Genomic DNA, 15,960 nt, shown 5'->3' with positions numbered 1-15,960 from the left:
GCTAATAACACAATTAGTCAACTCCACTATGCTTGGAAGGGTAAGTAAAGGTGGCAAGGAGATTTAATCTGATATTAGAGCAATAAAGCATTTATGTTTTTAAAAATTGACATAACCTCAGCTCCCTTGCCTATGAGTGCAGGAAAAGCTACCCATTCATTTAATTATGAAAGACTCACTGTTTTCAGCAAAAATTCCCAGCACAAATGTCATGTTTTTTTTAAAAAAAAGAGCACATCAGTAGTAAGTGCAATTAATTCTAATGTGAAACGAACAATATTTTAACCCTTCTAATAGATTGACCAAGAATAAGCAATGAGAGACCCAGTCTTTTCCCCAAGAAGTACAGTAAGCAGAAATGAAGATCAATGACTTGTTTACTCTCCCCACATGTCTATATACAGTACTGCTGGAGTCAAACTCCCATAATTTACAACTGGAAATTGTAATCATTGTAGTCCAAAATATCTGGAATACAATTGGGTAAAGGAGACTGCTGTAGGTTACCAAAAACAGACCAAATCTTGTTTTCTCCTATTAGTATCCTGAATCCTTTTGTCACTTTGTGTCTTTGAAGATGTATCCCTTTCCAGGAGAAACTGCAACTTTAAGTGCCTCTTCCCAATTCTTGGTATCACAGAAGGTTGATAAGGCATCAAACACTAAAAAGAAATGGATTGGATAATTATAAAAATGTCATGAAATTACAAGGAGGATAGAATCCAATCACGGCATAACAGAGCTTCTACAGAAACAATAGCCATCCTCTGTATTTTTAGACTCTTATTTTCCAATAATAATTTAAATATATTTATAATGAGTATGCAAGATTTGTGGTATTTAATACAGCATGACTCTTTACATTCAAGGCTCTCCTATTTGCTCAAGGTAGAGCTCCACTGTTTAATGCCTATTTGCCCATATCTCATAAGACAGCTCTCCTATGTTAGGACTATATCTAATTAAGCCTAAAAAGGTAAAGGTTCCCCCGCACATGCGTGCTAGTCGTTTACGACTCTAGGGGCCAGTGCTCATCTCCTTTTCAAAGCCGAAGAGCCAGTGCTTGTCCGAGGACGTCTCCGTGGTCATGTGGCCGGCATGACTAGACGCCAAAGGCGCACGGAACGCTGTTACCTTCCCACAGTAGTGGTCCCTATTTTTCTACTTGCATTGTTACATGCTTTCGAACTGCTAGGTTGGCAGAAGCTGGGACGAGTAACAGGCGCTCACTCTGTTACGCGGCACTCGGGATTCGACCCGCCAAACTGCCGACCTTCTGATCGACAGGCTCAGCGTCCTAACCCACTGAGCCACCGCGTCCCTAATTAAGCCTAAGGAGGAGCAATTTCTTGAATAGTTCATCATGTGATGTGACATTTTGTGCCCTAAAAAGTACAATAAACAAAAGTGAAGAACAATTCCGTAGAGAACTGTCAGAGTCCAAATTCCAGTGTGCACCAATCAACCGTACAAGAATTGTCAGAAAGGTGTAATTTAAAAAAAAATGTACCAACACCATCCATGCAAGTTATGAGGAGTTAATTTGCAACAGCTAATTCCAGCGATAAATTGTGTAGGAAAGCTGGTGGTAATACAATGTCTGCAAATAGATGGCAGAAAATTCTGTCAACAGGTGTGTGCATTACTTACCTTGGTTGATGGCTAGGGTTGTTGAGTGGTAATTTTTTGCATTGACGTTCTTTACCATGTACTCTTGAATAGGCAATCGTGCTGTCTGCAAATGTCTTTCCTGGGCAATTTGGAAAGTGAGTTTCTACAAAAACAAATTATATACACTAAAAGAGGGAAGGGAGGAAATGATTCCTTGGGTGTTTTTTTTAATGAACTACATCTGGCTATTAGATTCTTTAAAAAGCTTATGATGCCTATCCTCCAAACCCAGAAGCTCTATTTTAATTATATTAACTAATTGCTCATTGGAAAATAGTATGTGATAAGAGGTAAGTTCCTGCAGTTCACCACTAAAATACCACCCAACTATTTCTGCAAGAATATCATTATAATATGTGTAATATACTTACCTTTTGAATGCTTTCATCCACCAGCCCTCCCAAAATATGTACTTTTTGTGGATCAACTTCCTCAAGAACTAAAATGAGAAGAACACAAATAAACATCAAGTAATAAAGGCAGATTGCATTATATCAATATCATCTTCATAATCTTGTTATGTTTTGCCTATCCATCACACCTTTAGGAGCCAGCAGTAAAGGCAAAGAAATACAGAGAACATCAGAACTGGCAGTAAAGGTATAACACTATTACGAGCATTCAAAATATACACTGTCACTCTACATGGGGCTACCTTTGAAAGTCAGTCAAAAACTGCAGCTAGTTCAGAATGTAGCTCTGGTAATTAACAGGTGCAGTAAACTCATGTAACACCATCTCCTGAGTAGGCTCTTGTAGCAGCACAACTTTGAATTGCAGTGGCTCCCAGTATATTTTTTCAAGGTGCTGTTGGTCACCTACAAGAGCTTCATAGTACAAGACTGGACCTACTTGCAGGACTGCTTATCTATACTTATTTCTGCCAATTCCACCAGACCTGACAGGCATGTTCTGACTTCATTCAATTAAACAGTAACATCTACTGGTATCTCGGAGGCTTAACTTCTGTTGCTGTGCCTGCCGATGCAACAATTTACCGCTCCTTACCCCCAAATTCAGAAGGGCCGAATCCCAATGGTAAGTGAAAGCTTAGCTGTCCCTGGACACTAAGACAGGAAGCTAGGTGAACCGAATTTTAGGGGATTGTTGTAGGGAATGTGTGTGCTACCTGGGTGTGATGTGCTTCAGGTTTTGTTTACATTTTTTAACTTTCTAGTCATATGCCAGGAAGTGGAGAACAATAATACAGATTGATTAAAAAAAAAGTGGTACATTAAGAGTCTGGGTGAAAACTTCATTAGTCTCTTCTCATAATATGTTTAACCCAATAAGGCATAGGTGTCAAACTCACTGCGTCAAATGACATGTTGTGACATGTTGCAAATTTTTTTGCATTGCCAGAGCTGGGGCGGGCACAGCCTCCGCATCATGCAACTGGCCCATGGGCCAGCAGTTTGACACCCCTGCAATAAGGTATTAACTGTTCTGTCACTGAGGACTTTGGCAGCGCACAGTCCTACTAATTAGCTCAAAAATCACAATTTAGGGAATTTAGAATCTCTGTTCACTTTCTCCAAGAAATGCCATATATTGCAGAAGCATCTGCTCCATTATTGTTCCAGCAAGGTTCCACACTATTAACCCTTTTTCCATTTCCTTTTTCATCCAATTAGAATGAGGGAGCTTTCTTCTACAGTAGGCATGTCCAACCAGCAGCCTAACTGGCATTGGACAGCTAATCATGCAGCCCAAGATTATAAGCTTTAAATACTATGCGATTTATATACATCAACTATAGTGTATATATTTTATATGTGGCCCAAGACAATTCCTCTTCACTCAATGTAGCCCAGGCAAGCCAAATGTTCTACACGGTATGGCTAAACTTGGTAGGCAATTCTGTAACGGAAAGGCTTCTTCTGCCACTATGTCAAACTCTCTGTTCTTTCAATACTTACACAAAATGGGTCAAAATATGGGACTTAGGTGTTCTATAACACCAGGGCTTTTCAACCAGTGGTACGGGCACCACCTGTGGTACATTGGCACCTGGCAGGTGGTACGCGACCATCCTAGAAAAGTGGTAGCGGGGGAGGGGAATGAGCTGAACCGGTGGCAGCACCGCACAAGCCTGAGTGAGAGATGGCTGGAGCTGCAGGGCTATCAGGGCTCAGCGGAAGCGCCAGGATCAGCTTCAGGCTCCAGTTGGAGCTTGGCACTTATCCTGGCGCTTCTGAGCCAAGAAGAAGCACCGATCAGCTGGAATATTGCAGCATCTCCAGGGTCTTGTGATTTACATTCAGATGCTTGGCAACTGATTCATATTTATGACGGTCACAGTGTCCCAGGGTCATGTGAAGTGACCAAAACCTGCTGCAAACACTCAGCAGACGGGGGCGAATAAAAACCAAACACCACCCCACCCCACCCCCGCTGCCCTTCCTCAACAGAAATGCTCACAACAATGAAAACCTCGGACAGGAGGAAGAGCGCTGCCGGGCAGGCAGGCAGGTGTCTTACTCGGCTGTGGCTTGGGGGACACTTTTTTCAGTGCCATTGTAACTTCGAACAGTCACTAAGCGAACTGTTCTAAGTCAAGGACTACCTGTACTTCATCACTTTTTTCCTTTTTTTTTTGGTTATCAAGTTTTTAACACCTTGCTAGGCGACTAATGGTACTCGGATGTTGCCATATCCTAAAAGTGGTACAATGGATGAAAAGGTTGAAAAGCCCTGCTATAACACAACTAACTTGGTGGAATTAGGTGGGTCTGTTCTGAGGCAAATTTAACTCTAGGGGAGAGGGGCAGGATAGTTGATTTTTCTCTGTGTTGTTACAATACATTACCTCTCTCCTTGAGCCAGTTAAGCATGCATTGAGAACAGGGTCATTGAATAATACGTTATTTTACCTTAATTCTCTGAATTGTATAGCAGTCTTAAGAAAAACACAACTAAAATCAGAAGGACTGAAATAGATCTGCTGCCAATAGTGTTAGTCACTGCCTTGGTTCAAATCAAAATGTCCAGGTGTGCTCAAACATATTAAAATTATGCCTAGCAAAATTTACACAATATACAATACAGAAGAACTCTAATAATCATTTCTATCTGACCCCAATTTCTCCTTGTCTTGTTTTGTGAAGGTTTTTTTTCCTCTTTTCCAGCTCCAATAAGCTTACTCACTGGACTCTTTTGAAGAATTCTCCTTCCTCATTAAAAAAATTATTCTTATTTATGTTTTATCTGTCTGCAAACTTTACTGTTTTCCAAAGCTTGTGGTGCTCTCAGCAAGCTTGCATTTAGCTGGTGATGTTATTTTGGGTAAATAAAACATTAAGTGCTGGTACTTGAGTACTGGATATGAAAGGAACAATGTTATTTATAGATACCGTCTATACTATCATTTTCTCTTATCTCCAGTAAGAGTATTTCTGGCCTAAAGTGCATCAAACTAAACTACCATCTGCTTAATATTATAGATTGTTCTATTTTGAGATTTACCCCTCTAATTGTTGGCATCATCTTTATTTTTGCTCTAAAGGTTATATTCCATGTTAGTCCCTATTTTATGATATTTTTGAATATGGTAGAAGATCTGTAGCTTCTCTTTAGGCAGCCTTTAGTGATTTTAAATCAACATTTCATTCAATTTTGAGACTTCTTCAGTAGGGAAGATTTAGTAGATTTGATATTTTAGATTCAGTTATTCTTCCTAATCCAGACATTTTATAAATATTCTAGAATTAGGAACTTGATGTTACTCACAAGGCCTATTAACTTATTGTAGCTGCCTCCTTGTTCAATTTATACATCAATTTATAGGCAAAGGAATTTTCAGATTCAAAGTTTCAGCTCTCTAGACTAGTAAACATGAACGCCCCACTCTTTTTTTATGGAGATGATTATTTCAAGGGTTCCAACTGGCCTCAGATGTTCACTTAATACTTTGATGTATTACTGTAAGGAAAATCACCTTAGAATACATTTCCAGAAGACTAAAATACAGGTAATTCCTCGACTTAAAACTGGTTATTTAGTGACTGTTAGAAGTTATGACGGACCTCCATAGAGCTACTTACAACCTGGTTTTGACAGCCTCCTGTCCCTCCAGATCCCATGATCACATTTTCAGCACTTGGCAACTGGCAACGTTTGCAGCATCCTACGGTCACAGGACTGCAACTTGCAATGGTTTTTTTTGTGGAAAATGGTGTTTACTTCTGGTTTCCAGCAAAAAATGCCCATTGGGTATAATGGGTTCACTTAGCAACCACAATGTTCATTTAACAACCATCATGACATGTAACCCTAATTCTAGGCTCAGTTATGCTTGTAAGTCGAAAACTATCCAAAATGATCTTTCCTAAAACATTTAGGTAGTTTCACTGGGTAACAGTACAGTAGCAAGTGAAGGTTTTTAAATATCCAGGCACAGTCCTTCAAGACTCAGGATCATGGAATGTACATATCAAATCTGTATTCTTATGGGCTCAAAGAGATTCTTCAGCTCTTCTATTTTTTTCACACAAAAGAAATCATCCTTACTAGCTCTATTCACTGAGCAATGCTTGGCTGTTGCTTATATATCTCCCATTACATTCTTACCCAAATTATAGGCTGATTGTTGAGGAAATAGTACAAACTAAGTCTATTAGAGCAGTGCTTCAAGCTCTAAAATGTGTATTCAATGTAATTCTAAGCCTAAAAGCTGGCCAGATGAGGATTGAGGAAACAGCCTTGTTATTCATTTTCCAGTTGGGATGATCCCATTACTTTTAGCCAATAAATTCTGGTTGTTTTGGACTCTAGCAATTTTTAGAAAATTTCTCAATTTCCAAATTTCCTCAAATTTATAGTGGCTGAGAGATATATAAAAAAAGACTCTTATATAGTGAATACTAGAATGAGAGAGACCTCATTCAAAATTTATCCCTTTACAGTTTAACCATCCTAGATGGATGTCAGCTAATTATGCTGACTCACCGTCTTCCCCATTTCGACAAAGGATTTCCTTCAGACAATAATTGGCCTTTAGCATTTTTATAGGGAAGATTTAATAAAAGTTCTATAGCTAATCAGATCTGCCCTTGTGGTGATGGTTCCATGAATCCATCCGTACATTCCTGTTAACAAGAAGATTCCATTTTCCTTTGTTGTTACACCCCAGAGACCAGTCTGAAGAATCTTATATTATTTCCTTTCAATTAGATAACAAAAGCCTTAGTATAAATAATATAGCAAAGTTTTGCACAGCACCTGTGAATATGTACAAACAGCTGGCTTCTGATCTATATGTGCAATATGTTCATACTTGCTCCACTAATCTTTGGAAATGTATAGATGAATTTCAACTTAGTAATAATTTAGATTGTTAAATTTTAAAGTACGATTTATAACTATACATACTGCATTACTGTACAGGTTTACATTTTACTTAAGATTCATTTTATAGTACTTTTTCTTATTTTATAGTTCCTTTTATGTTATCTGACGTTAATTTTTAAGTATTAGTAAGACTCCAGTACTGCATGATTTCAGCAGGGCTGCAAAAACCTTGTAACCACGAGCCCTCACTCCACCAATCAAGACAGATTAATGTTTGGTTCCCAGTCACAGTATTTATAAAAAGAGAAAGTGCATCAGCAAAAGCCACAAGCCTAGATCAGGGAGTTAGTTACCCTACTTACTGCTATTCTTACTAAGGACTGAGTTCACGTAACTGTTGCTCAGTTTGGCATATAAGGCTGTTTGTCCCAGCTGAATGCTAGGCCAGGACTTTTCAATCTTTTCACCCATTGTACCATTTTTAGGATATGGCAACATCCGAGTACCACCAGTCACCTTAGCAAGGTGTCAAAAACTTGACCAAAAAAAAAAAGAGGAAAAAAGTGATGAAGTACAGGTAGTCCTCGACTTACAACAGTTCGCTTAGTGACTGTTCGAAGTTACAATGGCACTGAAAAAAGTGCCCCCCAAGCCACAGCCGAGCAAGAGAGCTGCCTGTCCACCCAGCGGCGTTCCTCCTCCTGTCCGAGGTTTTCATTGTTGTGAGCATTTCTGTTGAGGATTGGCAGCGGGGGTGGGGTGGTGGGGTGTTTGGTTTTTATTCCCCATCTGCTGGGTGGTTGCAGCAAGTTTTTGTCACTTCACATGACCCTGGGACACTGTGACCATCATAAATACGAATCAGTTGCCAAGCATCCGAATGTAAATCACAAGACCCTGGAGATGCTGCAACATTCCAGCTGATCAGCGCTTCTTCTGGGCTCAGCAGAAGCACCAGGATCAGCACTGAGCTCCAGCTGGAGCCTGGCGCTGATTCTGGTGCTTCCGCTGAGCCCTGACAGCCCTGCTGCTCCAGCCATCTCTCGCTCAGGCTTGTGCGGTGCTGCCACCAGTTCAGCTCATTTCCCTCCCCCGCTACCACTTTTCTAGGATGGTCACGTACCACCTGCCAGGTGCCAATGTACCACAGGTGGTACCCGTACCACTGGTTGAAAAGCCCTGTGCTAGGCTATTTGGCGTTAGCTGACAGCGCATGAGGAGGATGTCAGATACGTGGAAACAAGTTTAATCAAGCTGATTTGAAACCTACATTAAGACACCCCAAATCCAATTATTACTCATTTAAAATAAGAACAACAAACTTTAAACAGCCCCAAAGCTGCAATATACCATTATCAGAATCTGGTGTGAGATATACAATCGTGTCCAAAGGAAATAGGTCAAGATAACTTTCTGCAGTCATATCCATCTGAAAAAGAACGCAACAAATGTAAATGGAATTTCAGAAAATTCTTTTAGAAAGAGCACTTGTGAAGGAATGAGTGTGCAATTTTGGAAATACAGGTCATTCTGACTATCCATTACTATTCTACTGAAAAACAGATTTAAATCAAAACAGCATTTTAGCCCAATTTAAACCTCATAATATTTTACAAGATTACTGAAGATATTAAACTACAGGACTTCTTAAAAGCAACTATTCTGTGTCTAGTTATGTTATGGGACTGCAACTTTGGAAAGTACCAAGTTAATCATACAGAATATTATGGGAAAGGAAGGCAAAGCTACCAGCTCTATGTATTTTACCTTCTATTGATAACAGCAACTTGAGAAAGAACTATTTTCCTTCAGTGTCATCACTTGGAGAGAGATAAAACAGGGGAAGAGGGGAGACATACTTACCAGATAATTGGCAAATCCGTCATTCATTCTCAAGCATGCTTCATAAATAGGACTGTTTTTCACAATCCCTGTGAGGTGGAGCCAAAAGGGCTTCTGAGCTTTCTTGTTGGACCCATAAAGCCGCCTAATCTGTGCAGCAAGCCGACTTGTTTCCTTGAAGAAGAGGAAAAAGCCTCAGTGGCTTTTTTGTTTTAGATGTTCTCCAAAAAGCTCCAGTATTATTAAAAAAGAAGCAAGGCCTCTTTAAGGAAAAGGTGGAAGAATCAGGATCAGAAAAAGGAAAGAAGGCGAGGTTGTCAGAATACAAGCTAACCTAAGGGCTAATCCACATGGAACCCCATTTCCATCTGTCCTGTGTGCCATCGTTCACTCCCTAGAGACTAAAATGGACAATGTGAAATTTGAGCGGGCCACGAACAAGGAGTATATATCGGAGGTGGTGACCCTTTGAGAGCTGTATGCAATGAAATTTCATTTTGATGTATGCCGATTGGTGTACATTCAAAGTGACAATAAAGTTATCATCATCATTTTTGTTGTTTTCAGTGAAATATACCGATCAAAATATAATGCACAAGATAAAAGAATAAAGCATTTAGACAACAAAGAAGCAAATAATATGTAATAATAATTAAAGTGAACTAAAGCTAAAGGGAAAAAAAACCAGATTCATATAGAACTAGGCTAATTCTTTAACATATTCTTAAAGCTTGACCATATTATAGGACATATTGCCTCATTTTCTCATTTTTCATACAGTAAAGACAATTTATACTGGGAACATATGTTTGGAATCCATTTTTTAACAGCAGGTCTATAAACTTCTTTCTAACAAGGCAGAATAATTCTCTACCAAACTCTTCGAGTTCTCCATAAAATATCAAATTCTATATAAGAATTTGGAAATGTAGCTCAACATCACATTTGCATCTTTAATTGTTAAGTTTCCACATCCCAATTTATATTAACATATTTAATAACTTAAAGTCAAACAAGAGTCATGGTGGGTCATGACCAAAGCTTATGAATCCAAGAACTTTGGAGTTTTATTTCAGGCTGATGTGACTGCTCTAAATTTCCTACTGAGCATTAGCTGTTTAGAGAGCCAGTTTGGTGTATTGTTTAAGATAAAAAGGTAAAGGTTCCCCCGCACATGCGTGCTAGTCGTTTCCAACTCTAGGGGCCGGTGCTCATCTCCGTTTCAAAGCCGAAGAGCCAGCGCTTGTCCGAGGACGTCTCCGTGGTCATGTGGCCGGCATGACTAGACGCTAAAGGCACACGGAACACTGTTACCTTCCCACCATAGTGGTCCCTATTTTTCTACTTGCATTTTTACGTGATTCGAACTGCTAGGTTGGCAGAAGCTGGGACGAGTAACAGGCGCTCACTCTGTTACGCGGCACTTGGGATTTGTTTAAGATACCAAGCTATAAACCAGTAGGTTCTAGTCCCACCTTGAGCACAAAAGTAGCTGTTCGACCTTGGGCCAATCACTCTCTCTCAGCTCTAGGTAGAAGGCAAGAACAAAGCATTTCTGAAGCCTTGCCAAGAAAACTGCAAGCACTTGTCAAAGCAGTCGCCAAGAGTCAAAATTGACTCAAAGGAACCAAGACCCCGTTTATGAGCATCTCAAAACACTGGACTTCATGGTCTGCCTTATGTGATTGTAATGCACATTTTGATCTTGCAATATTATCCTCGTTAAATTTAATAAAGAGCACGCCTTCCATCTATTGCCTTTCAGTGGCCCTTAAGTAAAGACTTCTCCATCAACTATTCCAAGAGGTAAATTGTACAAAATATGCTTAAAATCCTGCCAATCTCAATGTTTCCTCAGTTCAAGAGAACTTAAGACTTATAACTACAAGCAAGGTATAAAATCTCTCACAGAATACGACATCCTTCAATCATTTTCTTCTCCATGCATGCTGCAGAGGTTGAACTGCACTTCTAAAACTAACAAGTTACATTCCAGTCTGGGCTTAAATGTGCATGAAGCTTTCTATTGCTTTCAGGAGGAAAAATCAAATGTTCACTTCCACATTTCTAATTTTTATGGAGTACAATTCTTCAGTCAATATGGCGAATAATACAACTGAATGCATCTGTCAACGCTGTAACATTGGATGTTCCTGCTCTGACAACTGATGGAAATTGCAGCCATTTTTACTTTGCTTTTAACACGCTTTTTCTTCTGTTTAGAAATTAGATGTTGAAGTGGGGATAGGGTAAATGCTTGAGCTCAGCTAGCCATAATAACAATGCAGCTCCATGGGAACTCAAGGACACAAACTGATAATGTTTTGGCGGGCTGAGGAGCTGGAAAGAGCCCAGGCTCTTGGCTAATTGGAGAATGTGATTTATGACTGCTTTGTGAGGGTGGGACTTGCATTCTGTTACTTTGTATCTGGGGAAGGGAATCTAGTTTGGGGTTCAACTATGTAGTGCCGATACTTTGTTTCCTCGAAAAAATGTTCTTTGAGGAAGATTTCTTGCCTTGAAGTTCTTTTGATGGGTTTCATCTATTGGAACCATGACAGCATCCTCTTCAAAGTGTTGTGAAATAGGTAGTGAAGAGCAGAGGCATACTCAGCAATCCTGAAAATCAAATTCCATGGTGTTTTTTTTAAAAAAAGCAAAAATATAAAGCTACCTTGTTAGTCATGTGACTGGTCAAGCTCATATCAATACATAGCCGAGGCCCTGTAGCCTTGGCCTCTAGAAGACGATCTTTGGCAATGGCTTTTAAATCTCGCTTACTAAGCTGGGGTGCAGTGCCTGAAATGAAGAAAAGAGAAGAAAAAACAAATCATCCAGTTGCTCACTACTGAACAATGTTAAGCAAACAGGTGAGGCATAAGTCATGATTTTTCAGAGTAGCAATAACTTCTTTGAAAGGCACTTCAGTGCCTATACATCAAAATCCCTCTAGAAAAAAATGCTGCCCAGCCTGCCCTACACTTCCTTCCAGGTGAACATTACTGTAAGGTCCTGCTTCAGCTAGCGCTCCCAAGAAAGCCATTGTTTCAAAAGGAACTTTTAGTGAAAGACAGTGATAGCAGAAGACCAAGGCAAGATCTGAAGAATTCCCGTGCAAAACGTTACATTAAAACTCTCCCTTCAAACCCCTCCCCAGTGCCCAATGGTTCAATATGATTTCAGCCAATCCAGTTTGTTGAAATTGTTAAGGGAACCAGTGTGATAAAGCCGCAGTTCTCAGGCATTTTGTTTTTGTCCCAGTCTCTTCCCAGCCAAGCAGATATAAGACAGAGGGCCTCAGGCACATTCCTCCTCCCTTTCACACCCAGATACATGCATCAAAGGTGACAGAACAAAGTAAAGGAAATGCATCCGAAAGCCCACAGAGCTTCCCCCTCACCAGAGTGAAAGACAGAATGGCGATACCTGAAAACAAAAATGAAATGGATATATAGTTTGAGAATCTGACAATTACAAAATATTAGTTGTAACAGAGAAGCCTCTTTCACAAGACCTGTCTGCCATCATGGATCTCCTCACAGAAAACCTAAGTAAAGTTCCATGAAACTTTAGAGTACAGAGAACAAACTATTTTCTATAGAAGACGGAGACAGAAATTATTCTGTGTTTCTTGTACCTTTTTGTTCAGCATGTTTCGCTTTACGTCGTTCTCTTTCACATTTTCTTTTATCCTTCTTTGCAGAAACAATCTTCTCCCAGTGCCGTTGTTTCCTTAGAACATTCCTCTTAATATATAAATAATAATAATCAGATCAGATAGGCAGAAAATAAGCCATTTGCAAAGATTTTCTTATCAGAACTTGATACTAGAGGTGCATATGCATTTGGATGTATGTGAGTATGTTCCATTGATTAAACTTTTGCATAAGTCCATCTGCAGGTATACACAGTAGCTATCTCTCCTCTTTCTTTTTCTACCTCTCACACATAGAAACTATTATAAATTGCAGCTATTTTACACAGACAGAAAGGAATACATAATTGTGTGTTGTATTTTTTTCCAGATAACTACTAAGTGCCAGAATAGTTATGAAATATTTTTTCTGACACTAAAAATGTTGTATTATTTGCTTAGTGCTTTCAGTCAATAGCAGATGTTATATGTAAACGGCATTTTAGCACATTGCTTGCCTTTCTAAATCCATAAAGGACCTTTGTGGAAATCCAGAAAAGATCTGCTGTATAACTATTTTTATAGCAACATTTGTATTACTATGATTGGCTGATAGTCAGCCAGATGTTTAGATTGGATTTGGCATTTTTATCCAAATCTATTGAGTCTTGTCTTGCTGTTAAAGGTATTGTCGCAGGATATAAACTGTTCCAAATAAATTTGCCTTTGTTCTGAACCAGCCCTCTTCTCGCACCCCTAATCAAAAGAAGAGTCTGGAAAGCGTCCAAGGCTAAAAGGCTTCTGCCAAGATTTAATTACACAGTTAACAAAAACACAAGAGCTAATCTTCTCAAGCGGAAAAGTTGCTTTCAGCAACCAGCCCCTCCCCAAACACTTCTTTTATAGAGAGCTCAGGGCGTGGTCTCCCTGTGCCTCCTCCCGAGGAGTCCCATAGTCTTTCTTTGTTTGTCCCTGCTCGTCTGCCTCCTGCGTCGGGCGTCCTTGAACAGGGCCAGCTGTGGGTCATCATCCTCCGCACTCTCGGGCTCACACAGCTGAGAAGAGGTCCCCGGCTGAGGACTCTGCAAAGCCTCCAAATCATCATCATCAGCCGGTTCGTTTCCCTCCTCCCCCACATCTGAGTCCTCCGATACATCGGAGCCGGCTGTCGGACCCACAGGCTGGCCCTGAGTCACAACAGCCTTTTGCAATTGAGCGATCGTGATTTTGTCAATGGTGTTCAAGTGGTGCTCCAGTTTTATTCTTATTATTAAAGGATCTTTAGGGCACTGCTACAGGGAAAGGCTCAGCTGTTGTCAACATGACATTTTTTGGTACCAGCTTAAAAACTTTCCATTGGCCCAGACATTTGGGGGCAAATCTGTTTTGATTCTTGATTGAATGTGTTTTGTATTGCTTAAATGGTTATTGTAATGTATTATGGTAATTTCCCATTTTCTTCATTTGTATTTATATCTTTTAGCTAAAGAGCAATAATGAGCTATTTCAAAACAATAAGTTTAAGGACAATCACATTAAAATCACCCCAATTTGCTTTTGACATGAATGGCTGAGGGCCATTTTACTTACCGAACACCAATTCCCATTTCCTGTAACCTGTTCACTGGATCTTTCATCATTCCCATCAATTTCCAGAAGCTCAAATGTGTCCCAGAAATTTTCCCCATCTCCATTGTTTTGCTGTTGATCACAATGATCTCCACAAATACTTTTCTCTACTTTCTTCTCAGGATTAGTCATTGGGTTGTTGTTTTTTTGTCCAAACTGCTGTGAAAACATAGGAAAAAATGATGTTAGATGCTGGACCATAGAATTTAATTGGCAGATACTAGTCAGCTACTGAAGCTGCTCTCATCCTAAAACAGGATAGTTTCCTTCTGTACTGACTGCAGATTCTGGGTAGTTTTCAAAACAGCCCCAAGTGAGCATGTTATAGTAATCCAACACTGAAATGATAAGGGCGTAATTCACACTGAGTATTCATCCTTTATACAGAAAATGGAAAAATGTGTGAGCCAGTCTTAACAGGTGCTTTTTAATAGGACGAAAAGCTAAGAATTGTGCATTTCCAATTCCAGATACGTGATATTCGAATTCAAACGATGGCAATTGTGTAAGAATTTCAGAGGCATACAATTCCTCCTGCCCTATAAGGTCTTAAAGGGATCTCTTCTACTTAAAGAGTTTCTTGCACAAATAAAATCAGTGTGTGATCCAGAACAAGATAAGCAAAATACGCTTTATAACTTTTATGAATACGCAACAGCCAAAACGCTTCAGTTATTTAATAGTCATGAATTATTGTTCAGACCAAACGTCAGTTACTCACCTCCCTTTGATTCATTACGAAAAATCAGCTCCACGCCAGTTGATTTCCTTCTATAAGGCTTCATCCAACAAGACTTCCTCTACCGGGAACGAGCAGCATTCTGGGAATTTTAGTTTTCATTATGGGCGACGGGAGAGGATGATCTGATTCAAGATTGGGCGAATGGGAGGGTGCGTTTCTTTGATTTGGAGACGACGGGGGAGGAGCTTAAATTTGATTGGCTGGCCATCCGTTCTGAAATGTCACCCTGAGTTAGATTTCTTCAACGAAAAGCAACAATAGTCTTTTCAATTCTGAAACCGATTCTCGAATTTATTGTTTTTCGGGCCACTCTTGATTTCTTTTTAATCTTTTGATTTATTTTTTTTTAAAAAACTTTTTAATTATAAGTCGCTCAGAGTCGTTGGAAATCAGGCGGTCTTTCTGTGATTTGATTGCCATTTCATGTATGCACCAACCATGCTTATGTTAAATACCTCACCTATAGCCTAGAAAGGGAGGAGCGGAAATATATTAACCGCCCATTCTGAGTGCACGTAACTCCGTGAACTTTGCAAGCTCACGTGAATAAAGATTAACACAATTGCAGGGTTCACATAATACGCTGTGCTACTCCTCTAAGAAAACGTATTGGAGCCTAATTGGACAAGCTGCCACCTGCATGCTGTGTTAAACCATAAATAAGGATAGCCCGACTTATTTCCAGAGGTTTTGTGCTTCCTTCCAGATCTAGATGGTGCCATTACCTTCAATTTCTAACTCCCCACGTCCTTACCTCACATAAACCAATCTTAAACTGCCACATGATGCACCCACAATGGCTTTTTTTTCCTTTAATGGGAATTTTCTGAGAAAGAAAAAAATATACAGGAGCAGGCACCTAGAAGCACACACACAACGATTTTGGAAAAGAACTTAAAATGTGTTCTAGAAGAAAAGATGGAGGGGGGGGGAAAGATGGCTATTGATCTGAAAGCCGCTTTCTGAAACCCTACTGTCATTCACAAGAGAACGATCCCATTAAGCCAGGGGTCGGCAACCTTGGCTCTTTTATGACTCGCGGACTTCAACTCCCAGAATTCTGGGAATTCAGGAATTCTGGGAGTTGAAGTCCGCGAGTCATAAAAGAGCCAAGGTTGCCTACCCCTGCATTAAGCGAAGCTGGAAAAGTGAG

General features: G+C 39.8%; 1 protein-coding gene across 2 annotated transcripts; it reads right to left on the bottom strand.

The window, feature by feature from the left end:
• Nucleotides 1-359: 359 nt before the first annotated feature.
• Nucleotides 360-15,161, bottom strand: TRMT10B (tRNA methyltransferase 10B). 2 transcript variants are annotated; one of them, XM_081317038.1, is made up of 9 exons: nt 14,787-15,161; nt 14,027-14,224; nt 12,440-12,548; nt 11,477-11,601; nt 8,824-8,976; nt 8,311-8,389; nt 2,043-2,110; nt 1,651-1,774; nt 360-662 (listed from the first exon to the last, which is right to left on the bottom strand). In XM_081317038.1, exons 1-9 carry the CDS (start codon nt 14,799-14,801, stop codon nt 559-561), a joined length of 975 nt encoding a protein of 324 aa, XP_081173164.1. In that variant the 5' UTR covers nt 14,802-15,161; the 3' UTR covers nt 360-558. The 2 variants fall into 2 exon arrangements, with proteins under 2 accessions (XP_081173164.1, XP_081173165.1); XM_081317039.1 differs by having other exon boundaries at nt 14,027-14,221; nt 14,783-14,836.
• Between the last annotated feature and the right edge of the window lie 799 nt (nt 15,162-15,960).

This window comes from Vipera berus (assembly GCF_964194415.1).
Source record: "Vipera berus genome assembly, chromosome: 2".
Lineage (NCBI taxonomy): Eukaryota > Metazoa > Chordata > Lepidosauria > Squamata > Viperidae > Vipera > Vipera berus.
This window is presented reverse-complemented; position numbering and strand designations above follow the sequence as displayed.

Excerpts from the sequence above, each read along its gene's own strand:
- TRMT10B (XM_081317038.1), bottom strand. Across the intron at positions 8,390-8,823 it reads ACGGATTTGCCAATTATCTG|ATGGATATGACTGCAGAAAG; the intron begins GTAAGTATGTCT and ends GTTCTTTTTCAG. Across the intron at positions 2,111-8,310 it reads CACACCAGATTCTGATAATG|TTCTTGAGGAAGTTGATCCA; the intron begins GTATATTGCAGC and ends TTCTCATTTTAG.